Raw genomic sequence first — 26560 nt, forward strand, 5'->3', positions numbered from 1 at the left:
GGGTCACCAGCTCTGCTTTGGCGTACCGTTTAATTCAGAATTAAAGTACGTTGTTGCCTCATGTGGTACCAAGTAAGGTACCTGCGGACTCTAAATTGGGGATTATTTATCAAATTTAACTTTTTTTTTTTTATTTCAATTAAATTTTAGCCAACATCAAAGCTCCAAATTTGTTTGAAAAATGTATGAAAACACAAACAACAACTTGAGTCCGATTCTTCCACTAAATTTTATGCCTTTCTAATGACTTAATGAAAACAATTAAGTTGTAGTGAGAGTAGGAAATTTTGGGATTTTGGGATTTTGGGTTGAAAAGAGATGCGAAAAAGGAAGCGATAGAAGAGGAGGAGAATCGTTAAATCGGAGAGAAAGAGTAACACGAGGTAGATAAATAAAAAGTAAATCAATTGGAAGCAACATTGCATTAATAAACAAGAAAGAGCATAGTTTGCAGAGTGGTAAATAAATAGGAAACAACAATTTAACAGATTAATTCATGAAATCCAAAGGACGAGATGGATCATCTGCAGTGCATACAGATCTGCAATGTTCCTAATCACATGTTATATAAACAGATGACACTCCAAACCCAAACTAAATTACTTCTAACTGCACAAGACTGTCACACACTAGGCGAACGAGGCTGTTCTCGAAACACTAGATTGAGCATCTTCATATTGATCATCGTCTATCTTCTCGGAGCTCAGGCTTGGCGGGATGAAAGCTCTGTAAACTTGCTCCATGTTTGGAATTTCCTTGAGTTCGTGTGCAGCTACTTCAAGCGCGGTGTGTTGGAAAAACCGGTAGAATTTCTTGCTGCAGATGAAACTAAAAATCAAGGACATGATAGGAAGTGGAATTAAGAATGGTGCGTAGTAGAATCTCTTCACCCCAAAGTAACCAAACATGGTGACTTGGTACAATATCAGAGATGCAATGATTCGTATTTGCATGTGCGGCCACATCCTTCCATAGCTTTCGTACGCTGGAATATAAACTTTGAGTGCCTGCTCAATGAAACAACAAAAGCTTTAGTTTTCGGTCGCATATGCTTACTTTGAGTCAGTAAAGTTTTTCGACTAGAAACTGGCAGGCTCGAAAAAGACTGGAGGATACCTGATTTCGAAGGATAAGCCATCCAAGGCCAAAGTACAGTACACCAAATGGAAGAATCAGTGGAGCAATGACAGAGTAGCAGAGGACAATCGTAATGACGAGCAGATCATTAGGTACTCTAGTCCCGTATCCAAGATCACTGGGAAGCCAAGCTGCTTTCACCTCAGCTTCGGTCTTACAAAGGTACTTCCTCTTTATATGGAAAATGATCAGAGGAACTAGTCGGGACAGTTCAAGACCATATCCAACGAAAAACCTGTCATCAACGTGTATCACAAAAATCAGTTCAATAGTAAAGACATGATTTAGATGGTGTGGACAAACGGTAAAGTATTTTGCAAACTTGTTTCGGTTCTTGATAGGAAACGAAGAGCTAGAAGACGCAAACTGTTACTTACTTTAGGGCCACAAAGGTGAGGAAGTAAGTTGCATTGGAGGGGAGGCTACTTGCGAGTATGTCAACAAGAGAGTTAGGATCCTTCTCGATGGTCTTGAATGTACTGAATAAGGTTCCACCTACCGTAATTCCAAGAAAAACATTGAAGATAGTGAAGTAGAAGTATTTCCCGGAAGCAGCCCTTATTGCATGGCTCTGGGAAGGAATTCCCTCGGCCTTGGACAAAAACAGAAGGAACTTTGGCAACAGAGCTAGAAAGACTATGAGCGCAATTTGAGGTAGATAAGCCTCCAGCACTGTCGTAATCGCTTCTTGCTTCAAAATTGGCTTTAGAAATGGAAGAAGTTTCTTCAGATTGTCCAGAGTTGTGAAAGCAGAGATAGCAGCAATTGGAATCATATAAAACACTACGGTCAGAGCCACAATGATATACACAACATACTGCCGCACCTGTCTCTGAAAAAACTTGATTTTGAGATTAGGCCAAAGTACTTGACGAGGCTCAGGAGCATCGATCACTGTCCATGTGTCAACAAGTTGGGCATGTAGACTCTGAGCTGCAGCAGCTGCAGTCACCCTACTGGTGAAAAAAACGAGAGCGGCATTTTGCTGCTTCTCTCTGAGAGTGGCTTTCTGTTCAGCCTCCAGTTTCGGGGTTAATTCATTAATCTTCTCGGTGTAGTACTCAATACTGTCTACTTTTGCCCCACAAAGACCAAGGAAACCGGTTTTGTTAGTGGGTCTTATTCCTTCTGAGTTGCCAGTTTTCTTCGATAATGCATAGACTGCTTCAGCGCGTACAAGCTTCTTCTTAAACCCTTCTAACTCTTCCCAAATTTTGTCCACCTATAAGAAAAGAAACACGCCGTCAAACAGTCACATTACCTAAACAACGATTCCCTCTATACGTTAACAGTTAGCAAAGGCACAAAATGAGGAGAAATGGGCGAAAACACAACCGTACCTCTTTGTTGTCTGTGACAACCAATGATCTGTAAAATGTATCAGGGTAGACGGTCTTAAAATAAGAATCGACCTGTTCCTTCCTAATTTGACCTTCGAGGGAGTTAGGTATGTCTCTGACAAGAATGGCAAATTGTTCAGGCTTCGCTTGAGGAGACATTAAAGCAGTGGCTCTCAGGTCGGAGACATGTTTATATGCCTTCCACAGCAAGAAATATGTGACGAAAGAAACCCAGTAGACACCGAAGAGAAATGCCCACAACCTAGGACTCTTCAGCTGTACATACAGAAAGACAACACAAACGCAATCAGCACTCAGCACTCAGAAGACAATTCAATTGAGAGGATTATACGAAAAACCGCGGCTGCCACAGATCCATGGGAAAAGAAGAACAAAACCAAGACATTTCATGAAAGTGTTTCACAGCTTACCTTGAGATGTCCCATGGATAACTTGTCAAGGTCACTGAAAGTGCCATTGCTTATGGTTGCGTTGGCTAACTTCTGCCCGACTTCGGTGGCAGCAACTGGCAGAAGGATTGGTAGCAGAACAAGGCTAGACAAAACCAATATACCCAACACTGCCACATCAAATAGGAAAGTTAGAACCTCGAGTTTTCTGACTTTATAGAGTAGGTCAAGCATTGCATACTGTTATACCAGAACAAGGAAACAAGATCATCACAACAAGTAAAACTGGTAACACACTCCTCGTTCAAATAAGTATTATTCGAAACGTCGAAATCATCCTAAAATCTCCAGAATTTCACTTCTCAAAGCTCGAAAGAAATTAACTTTTCCAATCCAATCTCAACAAACTCCAACCATCCAAATTTACAGCAGTAAAAAACTTAGAGATCTGAGAGTACACTTCCAAATCAGACCATCCAGCGAAAACAACAACAAAGCTCAACCAGTTTCAAACTTTTCAGCAAACAGAACAAACCCCAGAAACAGTAACATGGTAAACAACAAAAGAGACAAAAATGCCAAAAAGTAAATTCGACAACGGTCAAAAGGCTAAAAGGACAGCGAGACAAACAAACCAGTGCTCAAGAACACGAAGTACACAGCAGTGTCGACCCCTGACATGGATATAACTTCCTGTTCAGTGGAAGACAGAGCCTCCTTGATCCAAGCAAACGGGTTCCGCGTCATGGACCCGCCCTCCCATGGATCCAACCCTCTCAAGATCCGATTCGGATAGTAAATCACAGTGTTTCCAGGCTTTCTCGAAAGCCATGCGAACAAAAACATCAGAGCCACAAATATGAGGAAGTCAGTCCCCAAGGACGTCAAGAAGGAAGTGAGATCCATCTGGGGTTTTCTCTAAATTCCCAAAGATTCAAGCTTTTTCTCTCTCTAAAGCACTTTGGAGTGAAAGTTCTAGCGAGAGAGCATGCACTGATGCACAGAAGTAGTGGTGGAAAATCAGATAGGAATAGAAATAAAACGAGAGAGAGAGAGAGAGAGAGAGAGAGCCGTTAGAGGGACATTGAATGGGAGGAAGGGGAAGGTAACCGTTGGAGGAGGAGGAAGAGAATTAAAGGAAGGAAGGTTGGCAGCTTTTGGTGGTTGTGAAGTTGCAGTCCATGACAGGCAATGCAAATGCCAAACCCAAATGAATGAGAGAGGAAATGAAAATATCTGAAAGCATGATTAGCAAGTTTCTGTTTGTCGCCTTTTTGGGACAAGGAGTTAAAGAGTGTTTCAGACAAAAAAAATAGGATGCATCCCTTTCACTGTATAAATTTGCAATAAATTGGTGTGGGTCTATCGGAGTTTTGTCGGTAAAACAGTAATCGAGTCACTTATGTTATCATTAACAACGTTACTAATATCGTCGATATAATTTGTAAACTGCAACGATATCGACATAAAAAACGGATTGTCAGTTTTTGAGACAAACACAAGCTGTATACATGTATGTAATCATGTAGAGTAATTTCTCTTTTAATATGAGAGATTGGGAGACTGTTATTTCCGAAAGATGAAAATGTTGCTTGCAGGAAACATAAATGTGGTAAAATATAGAAAATGGCAAACGTGTGAAGGTGCAGTTTGGGAGTCATGGGATCCCATTTGATCGGATGTCCCAAGAAGGAAAGTCATGAGATCGCTTTAAATGGGAAAAAGAGAAAGTCAGTTATTTACTGACATGAACGTTTTTTAAAGTTGGAAAGTTAAATCGTCCATTGAAGGCAGCAAATAAAGAAGAATTGGCGGTTTCAAAAACTGCCATTAGTCTCACTTTTTACCGTTTAAATTTGATTTTGTCTCACTTTGTTAAATGAAAATTGTCATTTTCGCCTATTTCGTCGAAACAAATGTTAAATTGAAGGGCAATATAGACATTTTATTTTTGACATAATTCTTTGTATCCAAATTGCTTGCTAAAACAATTCATATTCTATTTTTGTTTACTCTGGTTCAAACCCCTCGTCTGTCTCTCTTGCATATTGGTATGGAGTTGTAGTTGTAGCTGGTGGCAAAAGCAAACAATGAGTTGTGTTTCAAAAGCAAAAAAATAGGTTGTGCTTTAAAATCTAATTGAAGCCACTCATTGAATCCCACGACTGCATCTACAGCTACGCAACAATTCACAAGAGAGACAGGCGAGGGTTTGAATTAAAGTTGTCAAAAATGAAATTGAGATTGTTTTAGCGGTTCACCTTCCCTCTTTCCTTGAAACCGTCAGATCGATATGGTTCATTCCTGAATTGTGTCAAGAATAAAATGTTTGTCTACCATTAATCTAAATGAGACAAAAATGGCCAAAAATGGCAGTTTCATAGGACAAAGTGAGACAAAACTGATTTCAGGAGGTAAAATGAGAATGAAGATCCTCTTTTTGAGGATCCCGGAGATCCATAAATCATGTTCGTTTATCGTACATCGTGTGGTCATAAATCATTTTATTTTATTTTATTTAAAATTGAATATAAATAGTATCTGACGAAAACTGATCACACGATATATGATGAATAAATACGATTTATAGATCTTCGAAATCCTCATAAAAAGAATCCATAAAGGATCCTCATGACTAAATGGCTGTTTCGAGAGCAAATCAATTAATATCATATTACTTGTAGAACTCTGTTTGGCTCTTAAAATAAGAGGAAATTTTCATTATGCAATAAAAAGAAGCTTAGCAAATTAATGCACACGCTCAATTGACTTACGAGCCAAGTATTTTTTTTTATTTGCATGTGCATTAGAGTTGAGAATTTGGCTAAATTATCTGATAAGAATTATATTAAGATATCAAACTCGTCCATCACAAAAGTCAAATATGAAACTTTTCATTTACGAATAATATATAAATGATTATAGAGAAGAGAGTGTTTGGTGAGTGACGTCGACCAAAACATTTTTTACTTAAAACACAATGTTTTGTGATTCTGTTTAACAATTATAGTAGTGAGATTTTCCTATTTGAAGTTATCTTTGACATTAAGGAAAACATGCACTCTTGTCACTGCTAGCACTCATTTCCAATAAGAATAATTTATGTCAAATAGCTTTTGGACATGTATGTTTTGGGTTTATTTTAATCAAAGTTGTAAAGATTGGAAATTTGACAATATTATATGCTTTTGTTTTGTATAGGCTCTAACTAACTTGGAATTAATTAGTCTAAAGACTCTAAACTCATAATTATCTTAGAGTAGAAAATAAAAATTTGAGAAAAGAAGAGAGTGAATGCAAGAAAAGTATGGAATTTCAAAGGATTTGGAAAAACTTAAGACAAGTATATTTGTATTTCTTGGAAAAAAAGAAAAGCATAATGTTTGTGATCAAATCAACATATGCCTTACGGTACCCTTAACTTCACTCATTGAATATCTCTTACATTTATCAAGTAGGTCTTGGTTTTGTCAATTTAAATCTTACTCCTTGATGGATTAAAGCATCCTTTCATCAAATGCAAGTGGAGTTTAGGTTTTTAGCCAAAATGATATCTGAGATTGACATAACTCTTTACTTTGGTTGAAAATCAATAGAAACGGCCCCTGAATTTGTCCACCGTCACTCATTTTAGTCATTTCGTGAGAAATCTCCATTATATTAAGGTATTTTTGTCCAATCAACATCTCCACTTGCTTTTTATTTAACAAAGATTTTTCACTAAGTGACTAAAATGATTGACAGTGAACAAATTCAAAGATCACTCATATCGATTTGCAATCTTAAAAAGCCTGAAATTTATCAAATGCAAATAATCAAAAGGTTGTTAATTGTTATTTTTATTACGTCATTTCTTAATTTTCTTTTTAAGAAAGGAAAAAAAAAAGGAGTGGGGATAACTAGTTTAGCGGTGTCTAAAAAAGTACCCTTTACTCTAAGTATGAAAGGGTAGAGATATATATGGTTTGCGAAGATCTTCTTTTTCCAATATTTTATATTTCTTTGCTAAATTAAACCAATTGATCCGGATTCTCCAACATCTTATCCATATTCAAAGCTTGTCTGCCCTCCCACTTACCATCCCCTTCCATCCCCTCCTACTTTTCTAACCATTGATTTCATGTTTAGTTACTTTAATGCTCCAGATTTTGCCACCTCACCAACAACTCCAAACCATCTTTAAACCTTTCCAGCTAGATCTACAACCTGTGCCTTCCTCCATATCTCCATCATGTCGGGGGGTTCAGTTTTCTGGTGTCTAGCAAATGCCTTGGCAAAACTTCCCGTCTGCTTCCTCACATAGGACGGATCAACATCGTAGAAGACCGGTAGGCTGATCCCCTACCCATGGACGGAGCCAATAAAGGCTCACTGGAGGCAGATGCCCCTACTCAAGTAATTTGTTTGTTTAGTTGCAGACTACAATTATATAATATACACGGGTTATCTTTGAAGAAAATATATGTATCTAATATCCAACATACTTTAATTCTACTTATACTTCGTATCAAATATTATATGAGCAATAGTACTCTTGTTCTGTCATTCAAACCGAAAAAACCCTCTCTCGTCTATCATGTACTTATATTTTTCTCATCACTTTGTCACTTTTCACTACTATATTGAATTTTTTGTAACATTATAATTGTGATACATCATCATTAGAAATCATCTTTAATATCATATGCGTATAACCATACTATAATAAGGTTTTCTTAATTATTTTCGGTTGCCCCCACTAGAAGAAATTTCTGGCTCCGCCCTACCCCTACTCACTGTAAAAAAACTCCATAGATTCTGCCCTTGGCCTCTCTGAGGACTTCCATCAAGCACCTGGCAGGCACATTTGGGGTACTCAGTAGTGGAGCAAAGATGGTTGGTGTATCGGTTCTGATAGGGTTGATGGCAACATTATATTTCGCGTTGTTTACATGCCTCAAAAGCTCTTGTTTCATAGTGCTTTCCATACCATTTTTTGTATGCCTCTTTGGTTTCAGCTTTGGTTTCACTTGCTGCTCATCCATTGATAGACCTTCCCATGCTGTTGGGGAAGAACCCAGATGGGAGTTTCCCCACTTGGTCAATTATAAATTATAATGTTCAACCCCTATTTGTATTTCGTCCGATTCTTCTCGACATTGCGGAGGTTGCATAGTAGGGATGCTCCTTACACTGAAATCTCTGAGGGTTTGTTCGTTGGCGGGTGACCTAAATAAAATCCCAAATTCCTAATTTTTTTTTTAATTTTGTTAATTTAAAAAATTATTAATTCGTCAAGTTTCATCTCCAAAGGTCCAAGCTTTCCTCTTATTCTGCTTCCTTAGCCTCTAAACGCAAGTACCTTTTTGAGATTTTTCCCTCTATTTTTTTGGGTTTAATTTCTTTCAATTTTCTGTTGCTTTAACATGCTTGAATTTTGATTTGATCCGTCCCATGCGAGGAAGCAAACGGGAAGCTTTGCCGAGTCATTTGCTAGACACCGGAAAACTGAACCCCCGACATGATGAAGAGATGGAGGAAGGCACTTGCAGAGGTTACAAATCTAGCTGGAAAGGTTTAAAGATGATTTGGAGTTGTTGGTGAGGTGGCAATATCTGGAGCATTAAATTAACTAAACATGAAATCAATGGCTAGAAAAGTAGTAGGGGATGGAAGGGGATGGTAAGTGGGAGGGCAAACAATCTTGGGCCATTGAAAGTTGCGATTCACAGCTGGGCCAGGAAATGTTAAAGTTGTCATGTTCGGAAGTTATGGCTTTATTGGGCACTCCAACCTCCAACTTTGGTACCATACTCCTCATCCTCTCAAATTAGATAAGGAATACATTTGCGAGAAGTGTATAACGAGATATTGAAAGTGTTAATAAAAGTTTTTATACTTACAGGCAATAAAAATCATTGTTCATTCAACAATGTTTTGACGATTTTGTCCCTGTTTTAGTGCTTGCCGACATTTGGACAGTACTCTTTTCTATTTGCAATTTCGATGTCGTTTCGTTCAACTTATGATTGTTTGAATTCGATTTGATTATTAGGGTTTTGTAAATTTTCTAATTTAGAGGTGTTTTAATTAGTTAGGTGCATTTTTATAGAAACTTTTGCAGCTGGTTGATTCGATTATTAGGGTTTTGTAAATTTTCTAATTTTCGAGTTTTAGAAATTTTATGGAAATTTCTGTTTTTTTACTTTTTGTTATTATGCAGTGGCTGATTGCATTTTCAATTGAAAGATTGTGTTTTTCGGTTCGAATATGAGAATTGGATCTGCTTCAGATCTTAATGTTCAGAGCCAAATGATCAATTCATCTTGGCCGCACAAATTGAATCCAACGGTTCCTATTAACTTATTTTCCTGGCTCACCACACAAAACCAACGACTTTGATTTCTTTTACACATCAATCAGCGGTTCAGATAAATTGATCCTTAGGCTCCGGACATTAAGGTCCGGAGCGGATCCATAGTTGGTTTTTGACCGCGGACACATGTCAGACATCCGGGCTGCCGACAATCAGTGTACGTTGATTTTTGGGCGTTTTCGCTTTCGTATGGCAATCCATTGCAACGGTCCCAACTGACGTAGTGGGACCCCCATCCCGATAAGTTGGTTTATTGCCGCTTTTGTCCGATACGAGTCAGTGTTGTTTTCGCGTCTTCGTCTGGTCCGATTTTGAAGGCCTAGAAGCCTTTGGTTGGAGGCCAGTGAGACTCGTGGGGCCATACACGTGGGAGCAGGCTGGAGGTTTGGAAACTGCTTCTGTGTGAGGAGGACTGGACTGAAGCAGTGGGACCCACGTATGATGTGGCCGCTTTTAATCTTATCGATACCAAAGAAGCTGTGGACGAGGTTCTACCAGGATATTGATTCTTCTTTCTTTTAGCTTTTAGTTAGAAACGGCACAATATCATAGAGACCAATTTTCAACCATAGCAACGGACGAAAGTCGCCTGTGTTTTACAGAAAGTTGATCATGCGAGCGACCGACGACTTTATCATGTTGCTACGGTTGAATTCTCAATCCTTCAACATGATAACGATTTAACTCAATCATTTTTTCATGCACGCAAATGATTGTACTTAGCTAGTAGCCAAGTTTCCTTTTTCATAGAGGATAATCAATATTTGGCTGATTTCTTGCTTCCTTGAGTGATAAGCAAGCGGAATGGAAAAAGCTTTCCAATTACGATCCGACAGAACTCAATCAAACACTGTGATTGCTTTGTCTCAGATTATGTAAGCTCTTTTAATAATGCATGCACAAACGATGACACACCTGGAAAACCAAACAAAGTCAATGTCAAGCCTACAAGACTGTCAGATTTGTAAGGGTTGAGACAAACATCTATATACGCAGTTTTATCCTTATCTTGCAAAGAAATTGTTTTTACAACTTGAATCTATGATTTTTTCGTCATAAATGAGCAACTTTTTCGTTGTGCCTAAGCTCTCCCTCGACACACTTGGAAACCATTCACACACACACACACACACATATATATAGAGGCCCTTTATACAAGGGGATCCTCATTTTTTATATAAAAATAGGGATAAGGTGTGGAGTCCACTCTACATCGAATTTTAACGATCCGAACCGTCAATTTTGTAAGTCTCGATTCATAGATCATTCTTATAAAAATTTAATTCAATCCCAAACAATTTGCCTATTTAATTATCAAGATCAAATTTCATTGTTTCTTATATAACAAAGTATTCGTTCATTTCTTTGAACCCAATTAGATGTCTTAAATATTTCCGATTTGGCTAATATTTTGCAAGGATGATCTATGAGGTACAATTTGAAAAATAGACGGTTCGGATCGTTAAAATTTGATATGATGTGGACCCACAACTAATCCCCATTTTGATTTAAAAAAAAATAAGAATCTCTTCTCGTAAAGGCTTCCTGTATATATATTCCACTTTTTGAATGGTTTTCCCTAGAGAAATTCTGTCGCATGACATCCATATGAAATTGGAGAAAGCTGTGTTCCAACAAAACCTACAGATTTTGCTAGGTTATCAAACTCAACTGCTGTTCGCTCCTTTCCACCACTCAACGGGCAACACGGCCATCATCGTCATGTCTAAATACGAGTGTCTTCCTTGTTTCCGGTGTATTTTCTAGTACTTCAGGTACTACAAATTCCGCAACTGTTACCTTCCCAGTTTCCGGTAACGAATTCCAACAGTTTTTCAGTAACGTAACGCACACGTCATTGTTCCAACACCCGGAATAGTATTTTTGATAAAAGAGTAATGCTAGGGAGATGAAGACCGCATTGTGCAACTTTTCTAATACATGTAGAGTCTATCTCCTTCAACATTATCTACTGAGCAGGTGCCGTATGGTGCCATGGTGTACGGTGACGACTAATTTTACGATCAAGATGGGAGGTGCAATTGCTCAACCACAAATGCACAAGACATTGTAAATCTTCTGTTAAATCTCAAGATCATGAGCATAATGTACAATCAATGTCATGGTAGTGGGGAGAATTTGTCAAGCGTCCCCATTTCACAACACAATCTATACTACTCTTCGATGATTCATTTTGACAAGAATCATTTCCCGCGATTCATAGTTAGGAGCTTGTACTTTCAATCGAAACTAATAGACAAGAATCGACACAAGCGTGAGGATACCAGAAAGAAGGGTGAAGTACACTGCTCGGTGTCATCTGAAGTTACAGCATCGAGCTCGACCTCCAGCCAACTTGTCCCAAAGACAGATCATTTGCCTTGGAGATTGGTAATGCGCGGTAAAATAGTTATCCATGCACCCGTACTGACAAAACTTCCAGTTATGGGAGTATTGGACGACCGCTGTGGTACTGTTGAATTGCTCAACCCACATTCCCATGCTCACATCTTCCATCTTGAAGAGCTGCAACCAAATACACAGTATCTTTCAGCAGCCACTTGTAACTTTTCTTTCGGAACAACGCATATTAATTTTGAACGAAGGAACTGAAGGAAAAAGAAAGAAACCATCCTCCGAAGAGAGGTAATAAGTCGGACAATTAGTAACTTACCCTCAGGCTACGACTAACGTGCTGAGAAATGATGAATTTAGCAATATCAATGGAAATTACATATCCAGGGCCATTGGCATATGGAGGATAAACTTCTTCCGGCCACTCCTGTCACAGTAGACAATAATGCTTCAGAGGGAGAGAGAAAGACGAGTAGAAGAAAAAACACAAACATAAAGGGATTAACAAGCATCCGCTCTGAAAACTTTTAATCCCCTCAGGGGAAAAATAAAAACGAATTAAAATTAGATAACAGCGACAACAGTAGGGAAATTAGGAGCCGTATGCAGGGAAATTATTTCTTGTCCATTCATATGATTCTAGTGGTACCATGGAGCTCCAATTGACTTGCGTCCAACCACTATATCCAATTTTCAGAATATACGATTAAGAAAAGTAGTTCCTACGAAACAGATGGATGGTTCATGACATTCCAAAAACCCACAAGACTGCTTATCAAATGCAATTCTTAAACAAAAGCAGATAACTGGATGACTTGAAAACTAAGTAGAGATGGATGCAAACTTGCATACCTCATAGGTTACAGCCCATTTTCCACTTCTGAGAGGGCGATGCAAGAGGTTAAGATTGCCCATATAAAGTGATTTTTCAGAAGGGATGCCCCCAATTTCCTTTAAGACGGTGTCCACTCTAATAAATGTGTCATCGTCACATTTCATGATGTACGCAGCTGTCACGTTCTGAGCCTGCATCAAGATGTTAAAGCTTTTAAATACAAGAAAAATAAACTCAAAAAAGACCCAGTTGAATGGTTTACCAAACTACAGATACGCACGAACCTTTGATTTATAATAATATATTAATATGTAATATGTTTACTCAACGGAGAAATACAGGAGAAAAAACTGAACTCACCCCAAACTCACAAATAGAAATGGTTTTCAGAACAACAAGCTCATAGCGATCCATAAAGGGCAAAATAACAATATCACCAAAGTAAGCAGCCTCTTTCTTCAGCATTTGATTTACCTCCTTCCTTGGATTCTGCAAAACTTAATAATTAATATAACCAAATATTGAAGGAAGAGATTCATATAAAACAGAAACAATTTCAAAGTTCAAACTAAGATTAAACTCATCAATCTACAAGTAACTGAGTTGCATAATTCAAATTCTTTTCTTTTCATTGCTAGGCAAATTTCAAAGGTTACAGCCCTAAGGCTAAAATTCCAGTCAATTCCCACTGAAGGGTGGGTCACACTATCACTGCATTGCCCCTGAAGGGACTTTTTTCTAAAATAAATTTTGGAAAATGATCCAGGTACTTTTCTTTCAGTCATTCCAAGCCAGCTTCCAATTAGAGCGAGTACTTTTCTTTCATCCAATCAATTTTACTAGGTACATGCCATATCAGGTAATTGAGCCCATACAATTTAAATACATATCTACATCAGCATCTACACAATAAAATATAAACATCAATCTGGCCTGTCTGACGTTATGGAAGGGAAACAGAATCAATCCAGACTTACTTTCTCTTTCAGTCAAAGACTCTTTTAACACAAACAAAATCCAAGCTAGGAAGGGGCAGATAAATTAGTACAAGCATAAACAGGGGTTTACAATTGGAACTAGAACTTCAAAATAAAAAAAAAACAGAAAACTTGAAAGACTGAATCACACTTTTGACCAATTAGAGCCATGCTTATATCTTCTAACCAATTAGAGCCACACTTATATCTTCTCATGCAAGATGAGATATAACTACTCAAGGACGTTATACTTTTAAATTAAAAAAAAAAGACTAATGTAATATTTGTTCTCCAGCCTGATAAATGGAGAGGACTTCTTATGTTCTGGCAATAGAAAGGACATAATCATGGAAAATATCTGCACACCAGATCCTAGGATCTGACTGCTCAACTCTTGATAAATCAATTATTGAATGACTAAAAGCAATAAACTTACCAATGCAACAAAGAAACGGACTACTACGTTGGAGGACTTAATTGATGATGATTGCATCCAAGTTTTTCTTACTGCCATGCGCTCTGCAAAGTGATTTGTAGCAGAAAGAACCCCAATAAACAGTCGAATAGGACTCTTGGGTAAAGGACGTGCTTTCCACTTCTCTGCCATCTCCAGTACTCTTTGAGGTGAGAAACTTGGATGAGAAGTGGGAAGAGAAGTAGCATAAACAGAATGTACATCAACATCTCCTTTAATTGCTAATCCAGTGGCATCTTGAAGTGTAAAACCCTAAAATTAAACCGTAAAACTAATTATAAAAAAGTGCATTGCTATTGATAAGGAAGGAATTGGAAAACAATACAAGGAATAAAACTGAAATGACACAACCAGATGCTTGGGAAAAGATATGATCAGTAATCATAATTATGGCCTTAGCATATTCATCCAATGTCAGAGGCAAACATATGCAATATAAGTAAATTACCCATTTATGCAACATACCATTCGATATGGAAATGAAGTCAAATGCCTGCCCCCGACAGTAACATGGAATCCATCCACACCAGCACGTATGGTCAGGATAAACAATCTACCCTCTGTAAAGGGAAATGGCCAGGTTATTTCTGGCTTCTGCTCGTGCCCTATGAATCGTTTGAACCATGAGGTAGTCTTGGCCTTGGACTCCTTTGAGTCCACCATATCATTCCGAATCCACTTTTCACATCTCCCAAATCCATCAACTGCCACATATGTGCATTAACGTTATATTAAAACCGAAAAGGTATACCCAAAGGTTTATATCAACAGCAAGACAATGGAACCCACATAGTAAACAGCTAAGTTTACATATAATATTCATACAGAGGTATACGCATGTTTTTTCTTTTATTTTTTACTTTCAGGAATCTTCATACAATTTTACGGATATCATGACTGTTGAAATACAAGGGAAGGACTTTATCTTCTAAATCAATGGAAAATTCTTACCTAGCATGTCTTCATTGCTCTTAAATGGTAAGCCGTCACACCTTTGAGCTGTTCCCCATTGCATCCTGTAACAGGTGTTGTGCTCAATGACTGGCCGCTGACTCCAATCACCTTTTAATCGTGGATTCAAGTGCAAGATCTTTGGCGGGTCCTCCCCATCTACGGACCTCAACCCTTGCAACTCAACCATGAACTGTGAGACCATAACTGTTCCATCACCCCTCCTCAACTTTGCAAGTTGGGGCACATACTCCTTATGAGCATAATGGGATGTTCCCACCACCGTAATAGAAGAACCTGCAGCAAGCCCACAAGGAAGAAACATCAACTTATCTCCTGTTGCCAAGTCTTCGCCACTCATTGATAACCATGAAGGACATGACTCAGGTTTCCCCTCAATTATAGAACTCTCTCCAATCTCCTTCCCATCAAGTTGACGCACTTCTTTCCAAGCATTTAAACCCAATGTCCAAGCCTCATCTGCCATCCTCTCAAGCACCGAAAGTTCATTTGTTCTATTCCTTCGCCTCATAATCTCACCAGTAATCCGACCATATTGATGCTGCAGTGGCTTTATAGGCTTAGATCCACCTTTACTCTCTTCCAAAGGTTCCTTACTAAGCCTCACAGGCACATCTTGGTTTTGGTCTTCCAGTTTGCGATGAAACGTATCCTCATAAGCGGAACTAAATAATGGTTTACTCAAATCCACATCTTCGACCAGTTTCAACCCAACATAACCATCATCACCACTCAACGTGTTTGCTATCTCCAGAAACTGGGGAAACTTAAAGGATATGAAGACCAAGTACAATGCCGCTATACCAAACAACAAATGCTGCAATTTGAACCTCCTCGCAACTGAAGGTTCAACTTTCAGCCTCTTCATCTTTACGAAACCAATACACAAACTACAATATACTCTACAACAACAACCACCAAACAGTTCCTCCAATACCCATTTCTTCAATCACCAAAAGAAACCCAATTCAAGCTCCAAACCCAAAAAAAAAAAAAACTCCCAAACCAAACCTTTCCAAATCCTCAAGAAAAAAACCCACATTCAAAATATACAATCCAAATCAACAGTGGCAAGAAATACAAAGCAACATACAACGAGAGAACTCAACCCCCCCAATGGGTTCAGAAAGATCGAGTTCAACAATCCAATCAATGTCACAATTCAGCAACAAAATGCAGAAAAAGTTGAAAACCCATGAAAATTTCAATGCATAAAAGCTTCAAAACTCAACGTCTCACCGGCGTTCTGCAGAGAGTTCGATCCCGACCCAGATGAACAGACCCCGCAGTGGAAATGCAGATGGGATTGGATTGGGAGATGGAGTTGGGCGAGAAAAAACCCTAATGCAGATTGCCAGATTGCAGAGCGGAGGAGCATATGGAGGGAGGAAGTAGGGAGGTAAAGTTGTATAAAGATGGAAAATTTATTGGGAGAAACTAAGAAGATATTTGACTGAAACATGACAGAGAGAATAAGTGATGGGTGATTTCATTCCCCATTTCTTTTGGGTTTTTATTTTCTCTTGTCCCCCATTTCGTACAAGAGGAAGGGTCAGGTGCCTTTTTTGCTCCTTCTGCACTTCAAATCCCTTGTTTTTTATTTAACAAATTCATCAACTTGGACTCAAAGAAATAGTGGTTGCTCACCACTCACCACCCACGTCCGAGGATGCGAAAGAAATAACAGGTTTAGCCTCATAATAGATTAATAATAATATGGTTTAAATTCGTCTTTTGAGGAGAATTGAATTTAAAACTTCTTACTTATAAGTGAAGATGAATAGTACTAGATCGTAATATTAAGTAGCTGAAAAATATTTTTTATATACCAAGATCATTCATAAGACATTTAAGTATTTTATTTCCAAATTTTTCATTACTACTCTATCTCTACCGTCTCAGTTAAGACGAGAGTTGTTTTATTAGTTAATTTTATTTAAGATCGAACAATAGGTTGAAAGTTTGTCTATTTGTTATAATGAAAAGCGAGGATGAAACTGTTAATTTGTTAAGACGAGAGTTGTTTAATTATTTAATTTTATTTAAGATCAAACAATAAGTTTGTCATTTGTTATAACAAAAGACAAGCATGAAACTATTAATTTGTCACAACTATTTTACAAATGTTTTTGTTGATCGTATTTGTGATTTTTTTTTTAATTTGTCAATCATTTTAAACGAGGCTTAACCGCTTCGACTTAATTTATACAACATCATATTGGCTAGAACATTACATCTCTAAAATGACCAATAAAAATTTGAATAATAACACTATTACATTTACAAAACTTTTACTCCAAATTTATTCATCAAATAATGTGCCAGTATCTACGTTTTATTTTCCTACTTGTTTGAAAAGCAAGGTTTAAAGTTGACGCAAATTCATGTTCTCATTTTTAAAGTTAAAGTAGTTAAATAAACAAATGCAAAGCCCCTTATCCAATTTTCCAAAACCCTCTCAGTCCCCCCTCCCACCTCACTTCGCACCCTCGAGACGGGTGACCCTAGAACCGAAAGCTCCGAACTTTAATCCCCAGCAGCAATTCAAACCTTCATATCCACCGAAAAGCAGGCCTACCCAGCGGCTGAACCAGCTCAAGAACTCCCCTTCCAACTCCAGTCTTCAAAATTTGGAAAATATAAAGGTTCATTTCATACCTTCAACCTTCAGTTTTACTGTTTTTCCAACATTACGTTTTCTTTTGGTTGCAAATTGATTTTTACAGTGCAAGATTAGAACTTTTCAGTTTCTTTGCAATCACAACAGTTAGTAGTAAAATCTGCACAGTACCCAAATCGGGTTTTTTCGTTTTTAACAAATAATGTTTGGTTTGGTTCCTATTTCTTTCAGATTTTGGTGATATTTATGCTGAGTTAAAAGTGAAATGGCATCTCTACCAGGAACTTGGCTGTATCAAGGTGCGCCCATTTGAGCTTATCTAATAACAAGGACAATTTCGAGTACAAGTTTTCGTTTTTTCAGTCTTTGGTGTGCCTGTGGCGATAGAGGATTGATAGGTAGTCTCAGCACAGAGCCATACTTCTGGGAACCCATGTTTCAATCATTTCAAGGTTTATTATCTCTCCAATTTATTCATTTTTACACATTATATATACACACATATGTATGTATTTATGCCTATCCAGTTGTTTGGAATTTTCTTCTGTTTATTTTACTTTATTAGTTGTGTTCCTTGAATTTTAGGCTTTCGTTATTCAAGTCTCTAGTTCTGTGTGAAGTGATTTCTGTAGTAATTAAACATGGTTGATTTTTTTGGTTGAATTTTTGTTTGGTTGCGGTAACAATGCCGGGACTAAACTGGCCATCTGCCTAAGTTGAGACTTGAGACGAGAACTTTTAGTTGGGGAATTTTGTAAAATTGTTTGCAACTGCAACTTATAAGCATAGTTGTCTTGTTACATGAGGTAAGTGTTGAGTTTGGGCTGATGTTGTTTGAACCTAAGCATTAAAGCTTCCTTTGTAGGTTGTAGTTTTCTGGAATCAATTGCATCCTTGCACACACATGCATGTCTATATGTCATGGACAGCTTTTTGGTGCTTCTGTTTTTCATGTTACTATATTTGTTGACCTGATTTTAAATTCCCGGCTCTGGTAATATAAACGACACTTCATTGCCAGTAAACTTTTCCTTCTTAGTTTCATTGTTTTGTAGCCATTTATCATTGTGCTAACTTAATCATATATAATTTTATGTGAATCGTACAGGCATCAACTGTAAGTTCATTTCCAGTTGGATTATTCCAGGTTAGAGTTGGCTCGAATCTATTACCACAGAGGGCACCTTTACTTCCTTGTATAAAGTGTGAGAAGGATGATGAGTCCTCCAAAGAGGTCTCTATTGAGCGTCCACCCTACGATAGTTATATGGACTCAACATCTGGGCAGCTCGAACCTGCATCTGGTGCTCGTGCCAGCATTCCAGGGCAGGATTATTGGCCTGAAGGCACAGCTAGTCGAGTTAGGGCTGCCAGGGCTCCTGAGCCCACTGGTAAATCAGTTGGATCACCATCTTATGGTAAAAATCCTGGAAGTAGGAGGAAGAATAAAACATCAGTTGCTGCCGGTGAATCTATTGAATCAAGTGTAGAGTCAAGTGATACAGTGGCAGTGGAAATGCTGGAACCAGAAACTTCAGAGGACACACTAGAGGATCCTAAAGATTCCCCATCTGAATATGTTGTCTATCAGACTGAACCTGAAAAAGAAGAAGAAACCGGATGTGACCTGGACAAGAAACTCGGACGTCCTCATCCCTCTATTGATCCAGAAACAAAGAAGCCATTAGGTGAACCACTCACAAGTGATGAACTATGGTGGAACTGGAGAAAACCAGAGAAAGAAAATTGGTCCAGATGGCAAAGGAGACGACCAGATTCTGAAACGGTTAGTGCTTTCGCATATATAATGGAGAAATATGAATATGTTGTATTTAATTTGAAAATTATGATTTGAGGCTCGCAGCCATATACAAGGGATCTGTAAACAAATTTTTTGATGTCTAGGTGTTTTTAACCGTGCATATCATTTTGGTGATATCAACATTTGGATCTTGTTTACATGGTTGTCATAAAAAGCAATGCTGCTTGTATTATATATACGGATGAGATCAACGAATAATTACATGGGCGCTCTAACAAGGAATAAGCCTTGTTAGAGCGCCCATGTAATTAACCCATAAACGAACTGGGGAATTGGAGTATCAGAAGGAAGATGGTCTTTGACTTTGACTTTGATATTGTCTTTCAACTTCTTCAGGTTTTTCTCAAAGCTATGGCAGAGACTGGGCTGGTAAAGCTTTATGGTGAAAAGCCAACATTGACTGAAACTTCACTTTACAGAGCAAGACGACATCTTTTCAAGGAAGAAAGGTACAATTGATGAGTAACGTAGTAATCTTTGGTTTAGGGTGAAAATCCAACATTGCCTTGTGACCTCTGACGATTCATTAAAAAGTTATATGGAGTTTTTTTTCTTTCCTTATATGGATTTTCAAGTAACTGCTGATTTTGTAGGCTTCAAGCGGAACAAGAGAGACTGGATAGAACAGGTCAACTTGCATACTATTTAGAATGGGTTAAAGCTTGGAAAAGAGACACTTCTCGAGAAGCTGTTCAGAAACATTTTGAAGAGACTGGTGAAAATGAAACCACCCAACTAATAGAAATGTTTTCTCATCACACTGAGCGAGAGTATCGTATAATGATGGGGACTGATATCCGAATACGTAGGGATCCCTCAGCAATGTGTATGCGAGAGGATCAAATAAAGCAAAGTACTCACTCAAAAGCTGATAATCTTGTTCGTTATTTTCATTGATTACGTTCTTTATATCATTATTATTAATCATTCAACCCCAGAAAGAGTTCAGTTCATTTAAAAAAAAAGTTTTTAAAATTCAGTTTATTTTAAATGGATAAGTGATGCATTCTTGTGCAGTTTTGATTCAGTACTTTAGGTTGCCATTGGTTATTTAATGATCTTGGTGCAATACCATCAGTATGAGTCATTTCCTCCTTCTAACCATTGGATCTTGAATATGTGTCAATGTTGTTTTCGTAAAGAAAGCAATACAAAGTGCAGTTTAGTTTGTTGACTACGTTATTTGGCCTTTGCAGTATGGGGTGGAGATCCTGTTTACCCTACTGTGAACTATATTCAAGATCCAGATGAAGTGATCGATTACAGAGGCGCAGATTTTCATGAACCGACACCAGATATGCTGTCTTTTCTGAAGGAGGTCAGCACTTTTCACATTCCCCTCCCTTTTTCTTTTCTGGAACATTACTTTATAAGAATTTACGGTTATCATGAATTTTTTTCGTTTTAAATTACTCTGGCACCTGCTATATCAATTTTTCTTTATTACTTAAGTTCTTACTTTCTTGCTCTCTGATCAGCACAAAAAAAATCATATCAAGAGAGGAGCTTGAGAAAATTCTGTCAAAAGAGAAGACTCAAGAGCTTCAGGTAATCATTTGAATGTGTACAATTTAGTTAGTTGATGGATTTTCTTGTATAGCAACTCGAATAACATAGAATATGCACACAGTTAACTATTTTTCATTAGCATATGAAAATACTCTCTCGATTCTGCGCCATTGTTATAAGAAGCTTTATTAGTCTTTCTCCAAGTTGAGTTATCAATTTTCCAGAAGCTTGCTCTTCTCCTCATGAGCTTTGGGTCAGCTCCTAGAGTGATATTATGGTTCCTCGATTTGACTTGCTTGGAGAACTAATGCAAAAGTTCTTTTCAAGAGTGCATATTCCCTAAGTGGCAAACTCCCAGTAAAGGGCTGTGCAAGAACGGCTCATGCATGGTTGAACGGAATTAGGCACATTGATTGAACGGAATTAAAAGTTCAGCATCCATATGATATACCTATCCGGAGTTCAGACAATGCCTTTTCTAATTTGTGTCAACCATTATCGTATCTAAACCGCTATAGTGTAAAGAGCATCTCATATGCGAGATCCCGTCATTGTACTTTAAAGGCTTGCCGCATAATGTGGTTACAACCCTTAGAAAAATGTAAACTTTATTTGGCGGGTACATTTGAATCATGGTAGAATGTGTGGGAACAAAACATCTAATCGACCTGCTCTTTGTTTAACTCAACTTGTTCTTTAAAGCAGCAGGCACCTGATATAGAAGAAGCTATGGCACAAGCTGTTTGACATCGGTGAAGATGTAAGTTTGATTGCTTCAGATACATTAGTTCCATAATTGCATGCTTGTTCACTAAGACTGATGCGGCTTGGATGTAGCTATCCAACATACTACTAAATTTCTAATCCAGTTACGGTTGTTACATATGAAATCTCATTTGACACTGTTTATAATAGGATGAAGGGGAAGATAGTGAAACCGAGGTTGATGAACAAGGAGAGAAAATCACACGCAATTGGAGTGTTTTGAAAACTACTCCTGAGCTTATCAAGTCAAAGGTGATTCTCATTGCTCAGTATTCCGGCATGTTTTCGTTTTAATATTTGGTTGTTTGACACATCCAAATGTCTGGTTGCCCTACTATATTATTTCAATCTCGGGTTTTATGATGTATGACGTACTTGTGGTAGCTGATCTCGGGTCTGTTCACAGCAGCAAACGATTATCGAATGCTAGCTAGTTGAACCTGCATCACACAAGTTTGAATGCTTACCTGTTTTTATCCATTTCAAACAAATGCATTTTTAGCGTTTTTTCCTCTCTCAACCCTGCAGCTGCAGGGTAACCCGAAAAAGAACGACGGCATGTCTTTGGAAGAGGCTGTAGACGATGCAGAGAACTTAACTGATTTTCTGATGGACTTTGAGGAAGACGTGTAAATATTATTCTTTGGAAGATTTTGGTCTTTGGAGATTCAAGTAGAAATAGGCGATGAAGTCGAAGGTTGGTCGGAACTCTAAAAAAGTTATCGTGCATTTCTCAAAGTGAAACTTCTCTAACACGATTTTACAATGGAAATGATTTTCGCTACCACTTTATTTCTCGCTGCATGCCCGTTTTTCTTGCATTTTCGGAGTGAAACTTCTCTTACACAGTTTATAAGTGAAGTGATTTTTACAAACTCCTTTTCTTTCTCTTCGCATATGGAAAGTATGATTATTAATGCATGTGTTATAATATGAGCGGGTTGAAAACGCTTCTATTAGATTAAAAGTTCCCAAAAAAGAGGGGCTAATTACATTTTTAGGGCTGAATACAAGTGCAGGCCTTACGTGATCCAACGGCCCACATGCAAGTGGATCGTCCAACATTGTTCAGAAAAGCCTCCGATCGAGAAGAATCAGTTCATAATTTTGAGTAACAAAAAACCAGAAAGTCTTCTACAATTCCGTACAAGAAACGCATAGAAAGATAAGGAGGAGAAACTTTTGACTGTTAGCTTCATAATGTTACTAATTGTTATTAATTCACGTGTTATAATATGATAATACAATATAAATTAGTAACATATGAATGTTTGTGTTACAACATAAATAGACAAATAATAATGTGTAAGGTGGTAGATTAGTCTTGTTATTAGGGTTTTTCTCTTCAATTTACTGTGTTTTATATTCAAATTCTCCGCCTCTCTATAAATTAGTTTAAAATAAATATATTTTAAAAAAGGTGGATCCATGTTATCACTTTTTCATACGATTTTTTATACAAGTCTTTTTAGGTTTACTTTGTAAGGTATTTCAACGATCTGAACCGTTTATCGTTTTGAACATTATTTATAGGTCATCCTTACAAAAAATTAAACAAATCTAAAACCACTAAAACATTTATTAATAGTGAAAAAATGGGCATAATGTTTCTACAAAGAAACCCTAAACCCCAATCCAACAGTCTATGGTTCTTATTTGGGTGACTTTTGGTAGAAATAATATTTGAAGGAAGACCTAAAAGAAAGACGATTCAAGTCGTTGAAATACATTACAAAGTAAGCCTCACAAAAACTTGTACTAAATTTGAGTAAATGAAGTGATGTCATGGATTTGTCCCTATTAAAAAAAATAAAATATAGCAGAAGCTCTTTTGGGTTTTAACTTTTAACCTCAAGTAGCACTCTCCTGTGTAAGCAAATTGCCCCGCTTATTTGAAAAATTGAAAATGAGCAGAGACTTTCTTTTTGGAGCTTAGTGACTTCCAGAACACATTAAGTATTTGCTAATCAAGATGCTCAGGTGATTAGCTAACCTTAATTAATTAATTGATTTCCCTCTGGCCTACACTATCTGTCTGATGCCTCTGCAAGATCTTAAAAGTGCCTTTAATTATATTGTCCTGTTAATTGCTTCACATTAATACTTATCTTAAACTCACATTCATTATACCTTAAATATAAGATCCCATTATTCTGTTTAGATATAAGATCCCATTATTCTGTTTAGATATAAGATCCCATTATTCTGTTTAGGTTCAGCCATCAATATAAAAAGCCAAAGATTAATGCTTTAAAATAAATGAATTAAAACCTAATCATGATTTTGTTCAAAGTTGATGGGTTTATGAAGTGGACCCTTTTAGTTATAAGCACAAATTCTTTGCTGGACCTCAAATTATCAAATATGTTAATAAATCATTTAAAATATATATGCTTTTTATAAACACTTCTTAATCCAATTTCCATGCAGAATTATTTAAAAAATATATATGTTTTTCAAAGTTTTGACTTGCATAGACAGTAGCGAGAGCCAGCTTAAGGTCGATGGCTGCTTATGACCCCAACAGCTTCTTAACCCCATGTATATTTGTTTGTACATTTATCGTTGACCCTAATTAAAGAAAAAGTGAACAACGTTGAATTACAACCTATTGTTACTTCTTCCTTTCTCCAATCTTTTTTCCTGTGTCTTCATTCTCCTTTTTCTTGTGTGCAATGCGGTGGTACGCATCACATGCTCAACATAATGCTTCACTCAAAAGTCTTGGAAGGCAAGTATTGACAATTTGCTAGCCTGAACACACCTTGACAGGCGTAGATGCTAAAAGAACACATCAACTATCGATAGATCTATCGATAGATGTCATCACAAGCTTTCGACGAATGTTTGGAAATTTTAATAGGTGCCCACCAGATACTCGACGGAATGGTGCAATAAAAAAATTGGTCAAAATCATGACTCCTTTAGCGTAAAACCCTGGCCTCACCACTGTGCAGAGATAACTTATAATATTTGTGTTCAATTTAATTTCTAATTATGAGTAACTCGTATTGTGGTCTAGTCTAATCTCTAACTTCCCTTATTGTTATATATAAATAAAATACATTATTATTATTATTTATTTGTTACAACATGGAATGTTCATAATTTTATTGTATTATATATGTTCATAAGGGCAAGGACTCAAAGACTGTGGTCCATAATACAACTGAATATAAACCCTAAATCAATTATCACCCTTTATGCAGACATTAATCCTTAAAAGAAGGCACAGTATCATAAGGGTTCTGCTTATGTCCCCAATTAGATTTGACTAATTGGGACACAAACCTTTATTACTGTAGATGATTATATATTTTGACTTGAAATTAAGAGATGATAGAGAAATGATTAGGAGTGCTGCTGGCAGCAAAACATCACAACTAATCAAAACAAATATTACTAATTAGGACAGTTTATGTCACCCAAAACATGGTCAAGAAAAAATCTCAAGTAATGTTGCCTTGCTTTCTTGCCTTGTACGCTGTTTATTTTAATTTGGTCAAATATGTTTGATTCTGTGTTTGTGTTTTCCCAGCATTGTATGCTGTTTGGATGGGATCAATTTTTTTTAGAAGGGTCACTACTCACTAGTGGCTCTAATCATTTTTAATTATGTTAATCGCCGTCGTTAATTGAGTGTCCTTTCGATCTTTCATTTTCGTTAAGTAGTGTTTGTTCTTAAAACCCACACTTAATCATGATTAACAGATGGGCTCCATTCTAATCATCGAAGTGTTTGCCTGTCCAGTAGCATGATATGCTGTTTATGTACTTTGTTCATATTCTTCATCTGCTTAGTGGAAACTTGAGTCTTGATTAGTTGTCCAATTAGGACCATATGCTCGGTAGTTTAATTGTGTCTTGTCTTTATTTCGTCGTGTCAGATTAGAGGCGTACTCAAACTCAACTTAGATTCATCAGCTCGGAGTTTGACTAATATATGAACCAAAAACAATAAACAAATTAGGTCAATATGACATGGGAACAAGTAAAGGAGATTCCAATATATAGATGGATGAATGTTTCTTATTAGTGAAGAAATTAGGGATTTGAACCACCACAAGTTGGCTCAGTGGTCAGGAATAATTTAGGCCCGTATTGTACACCTGCACATTATGGGTTTGATTTCTGGTGCTGATGATGGTGAATCACACGATGATGGCCAGGAAGAGGTTGAAATACCTATAAGAGGCTCGTGGAATTGACATGAGGGGGTAGGGATGGTTATATTTCTAGGAGCGAACTCCAGGCGAATATGAAGCGCATGGATACAAGTTATGCCTTGGAATGAAAGACAATTCCAAATCCGCTTGTCTACGAACAAGGAAGCTATAAGTAATGCAATTATGAATCTCATGAAGAGTTCAATCCTGGCTCAAAATGAACGCTGGCGGCATGCTTAACAAATGCAAGTCGGACGGTTAACAAATTGACATCGTGCTTATCCCCAATTCACCACAAAATGTTTGGGCTTGATCAGTTGAGTCATCTCATTTCCAATCATTTTGACCATGGGCTATACTTTTTTCAACATCAGGATTTCAGTACAAAATCCATTTTCAATAAGAGTTGCATGCACACAAAAGCCTTTCTATTTTAGTTTAGAATTAGAATTGTGTAAGAAATTTGAGATGAAATTTTACCTTAATTACAAAGAAATAAAACAAGACTGCTTTAAAGGTCTCTATACTAAATACTTGTTTCTTTGAGTATCTAACGAATAAAGTTGAGGTTTCATCGTAAAACTAATTGACAATATAGAAAGTAGTCAAACCTCTTATAAATTCTTGTAAGGTTTTTTCTTTCATGGATGTGAGACTCTTTTACCTTCACATCTTCACAACACGCATCACTTTTTTTTTTCTTTATGTCATTTTAAATATTCTTGATCTAATATCCATAGCATTCTCATGAGGTAGAACTGCAACAACAAAACCGGCTTGGATTGCCCTTACTTAATACTACAGGATAGTAGTATCATTTTC

The 26560-nt window shown here is 37.2% G+C and overlaps 3 protein-coding genes and 1 pseudogene across 3 annotated transcripts in view; 1 reads left to right on the forward strand and 3 right to left on the reverse strand.

Annotated features, from left to right (window-relative positions):
* The window catches only part of LOC126623280 (putative hydrolase C777.06c), a 103808-nt gene that overhangs the window by 7408 nt on the left and 69840 nt on the right, over positions 1 to 26560 (reverse strand). The window lies entirely within an intron of this gene.
* LOC126623271 (CSC1-like protein ERD4) lies at positions 404 to 4137 on the reverse strand. The gene is made up of 6 exons (XM_050292111.1): positions 3523 to 4137; positions 2909 to 3057; positions 2478 to 2753; positions 1515 to 2359; positions 1117 to 1372; positions 404 to 1007 (listed from the first exon to the last, which is right to left on the reverse strand). Exons 1-6 carry the CDS (start codon positions 3791 to 3793, stop codon positions 630 to 632), a joined length of 2175 nt encoding a protein of 724 aa, XP_050148068.1. The 5' UTR covers positions 3794 to 4137; the 3' UTR covers positions 404 to 629.
* LOC126623272 (hydroxyproline O-galactosyltransferase GALT2-like) lies at positions 11311 to 16439 on the reverse strand. Its single transcript, XM_050292112.1, has 7 exons — positions 14836 to 16439; positions 14350 to 14588; positions 13846 to 14136; positions 12793 to 12921; positions 12450 to 12623; positions 11917 to 12024; positions 11311 to 11768 (listed from the first exon to the last, which is right to left on the reverse strand). Exons 1-7 carry the CDS (start codon positions 15722 to 15724, stop codon positions 11559 to 11561), a joined length of 2040 nt encoding a protein of 679 aa, XP_050148069.1. The 5' UTR covers positions 15725 to 16439; the 3' UTR covers positions 11311 to 11558.
* LOC126621108 (protein PLASTID TRANSCRIPTIONALLY ACTIVE 12, chloroplastic-like) lies at positions 16336 to 22364 on the forward strand (annotated as a pseudogene).

Source organism: Malus sylvestris, chromosome 5 (genome assembly GCF_916048215.2).
Source record: "Malus sylvestris chromosome 5, drMalSylv7.2, whole genome shotgun sequence".
NCBI classification, from domain to species: domain Eukaryota; kingdom Viridiplantae; phylum Streptophyta; class Magnoliopsida; order Rosales; family Rosaceae; genus Malus; species Malus sylvestris.

What these genes read in the sequence shown, in the direction of transcription:
- LOC126623271 (XM_050292111.1), bottom strand. Translation starts at nt 3,793, where the DNA reads ATGGATCTCACTTCCTTCTTGACGTCCTTGGGGACTGACTTCCTCATA. An exon ending in TATCCATGGGACATCTCAAG is followed by an intron (nt 2,754 to 2,908) that starts GTAAGCTGTGAA and finishes CTGTATGTACAG; the next exon opens with CTGAAGAGTCCTAGGTTGTG. An exon ending in GGCTTATCCTTCGAAATCAG is followed by an intron (nt 1,008 to 1,116) that starts GTATCCTCCAGT and finishes TTCATTGAGCAG; the next exon opens with GCACTCAAAGTTTATATTCC.
- LOC126623272 (XM_050292112.1), bottom strand. Translation starts at nt 15,724, where the DNA reads ATGAAGAGGCTGAAAGTTGAACCTTCAGTTGCGAGGAGGTTCAAATTG. An exon ending in CTTCATTTCCATATCGAATG is followed by an intron (nt 14,137 to 14,349) that starts GTATGTTGCATA and finishes GTTTAATTTTAG; the next exon opens with GGTTTTACACTTCAAGATGC. An exon ending in TTTCTATTTGTGAGTTTGGG is followed by an intron (nt 12,624 to 12,792) that starts GTGAGTTCAGTT and finishes ATCTTGATGCAG; the next exon opens with GCTCAGAACGTGACAGCTGC.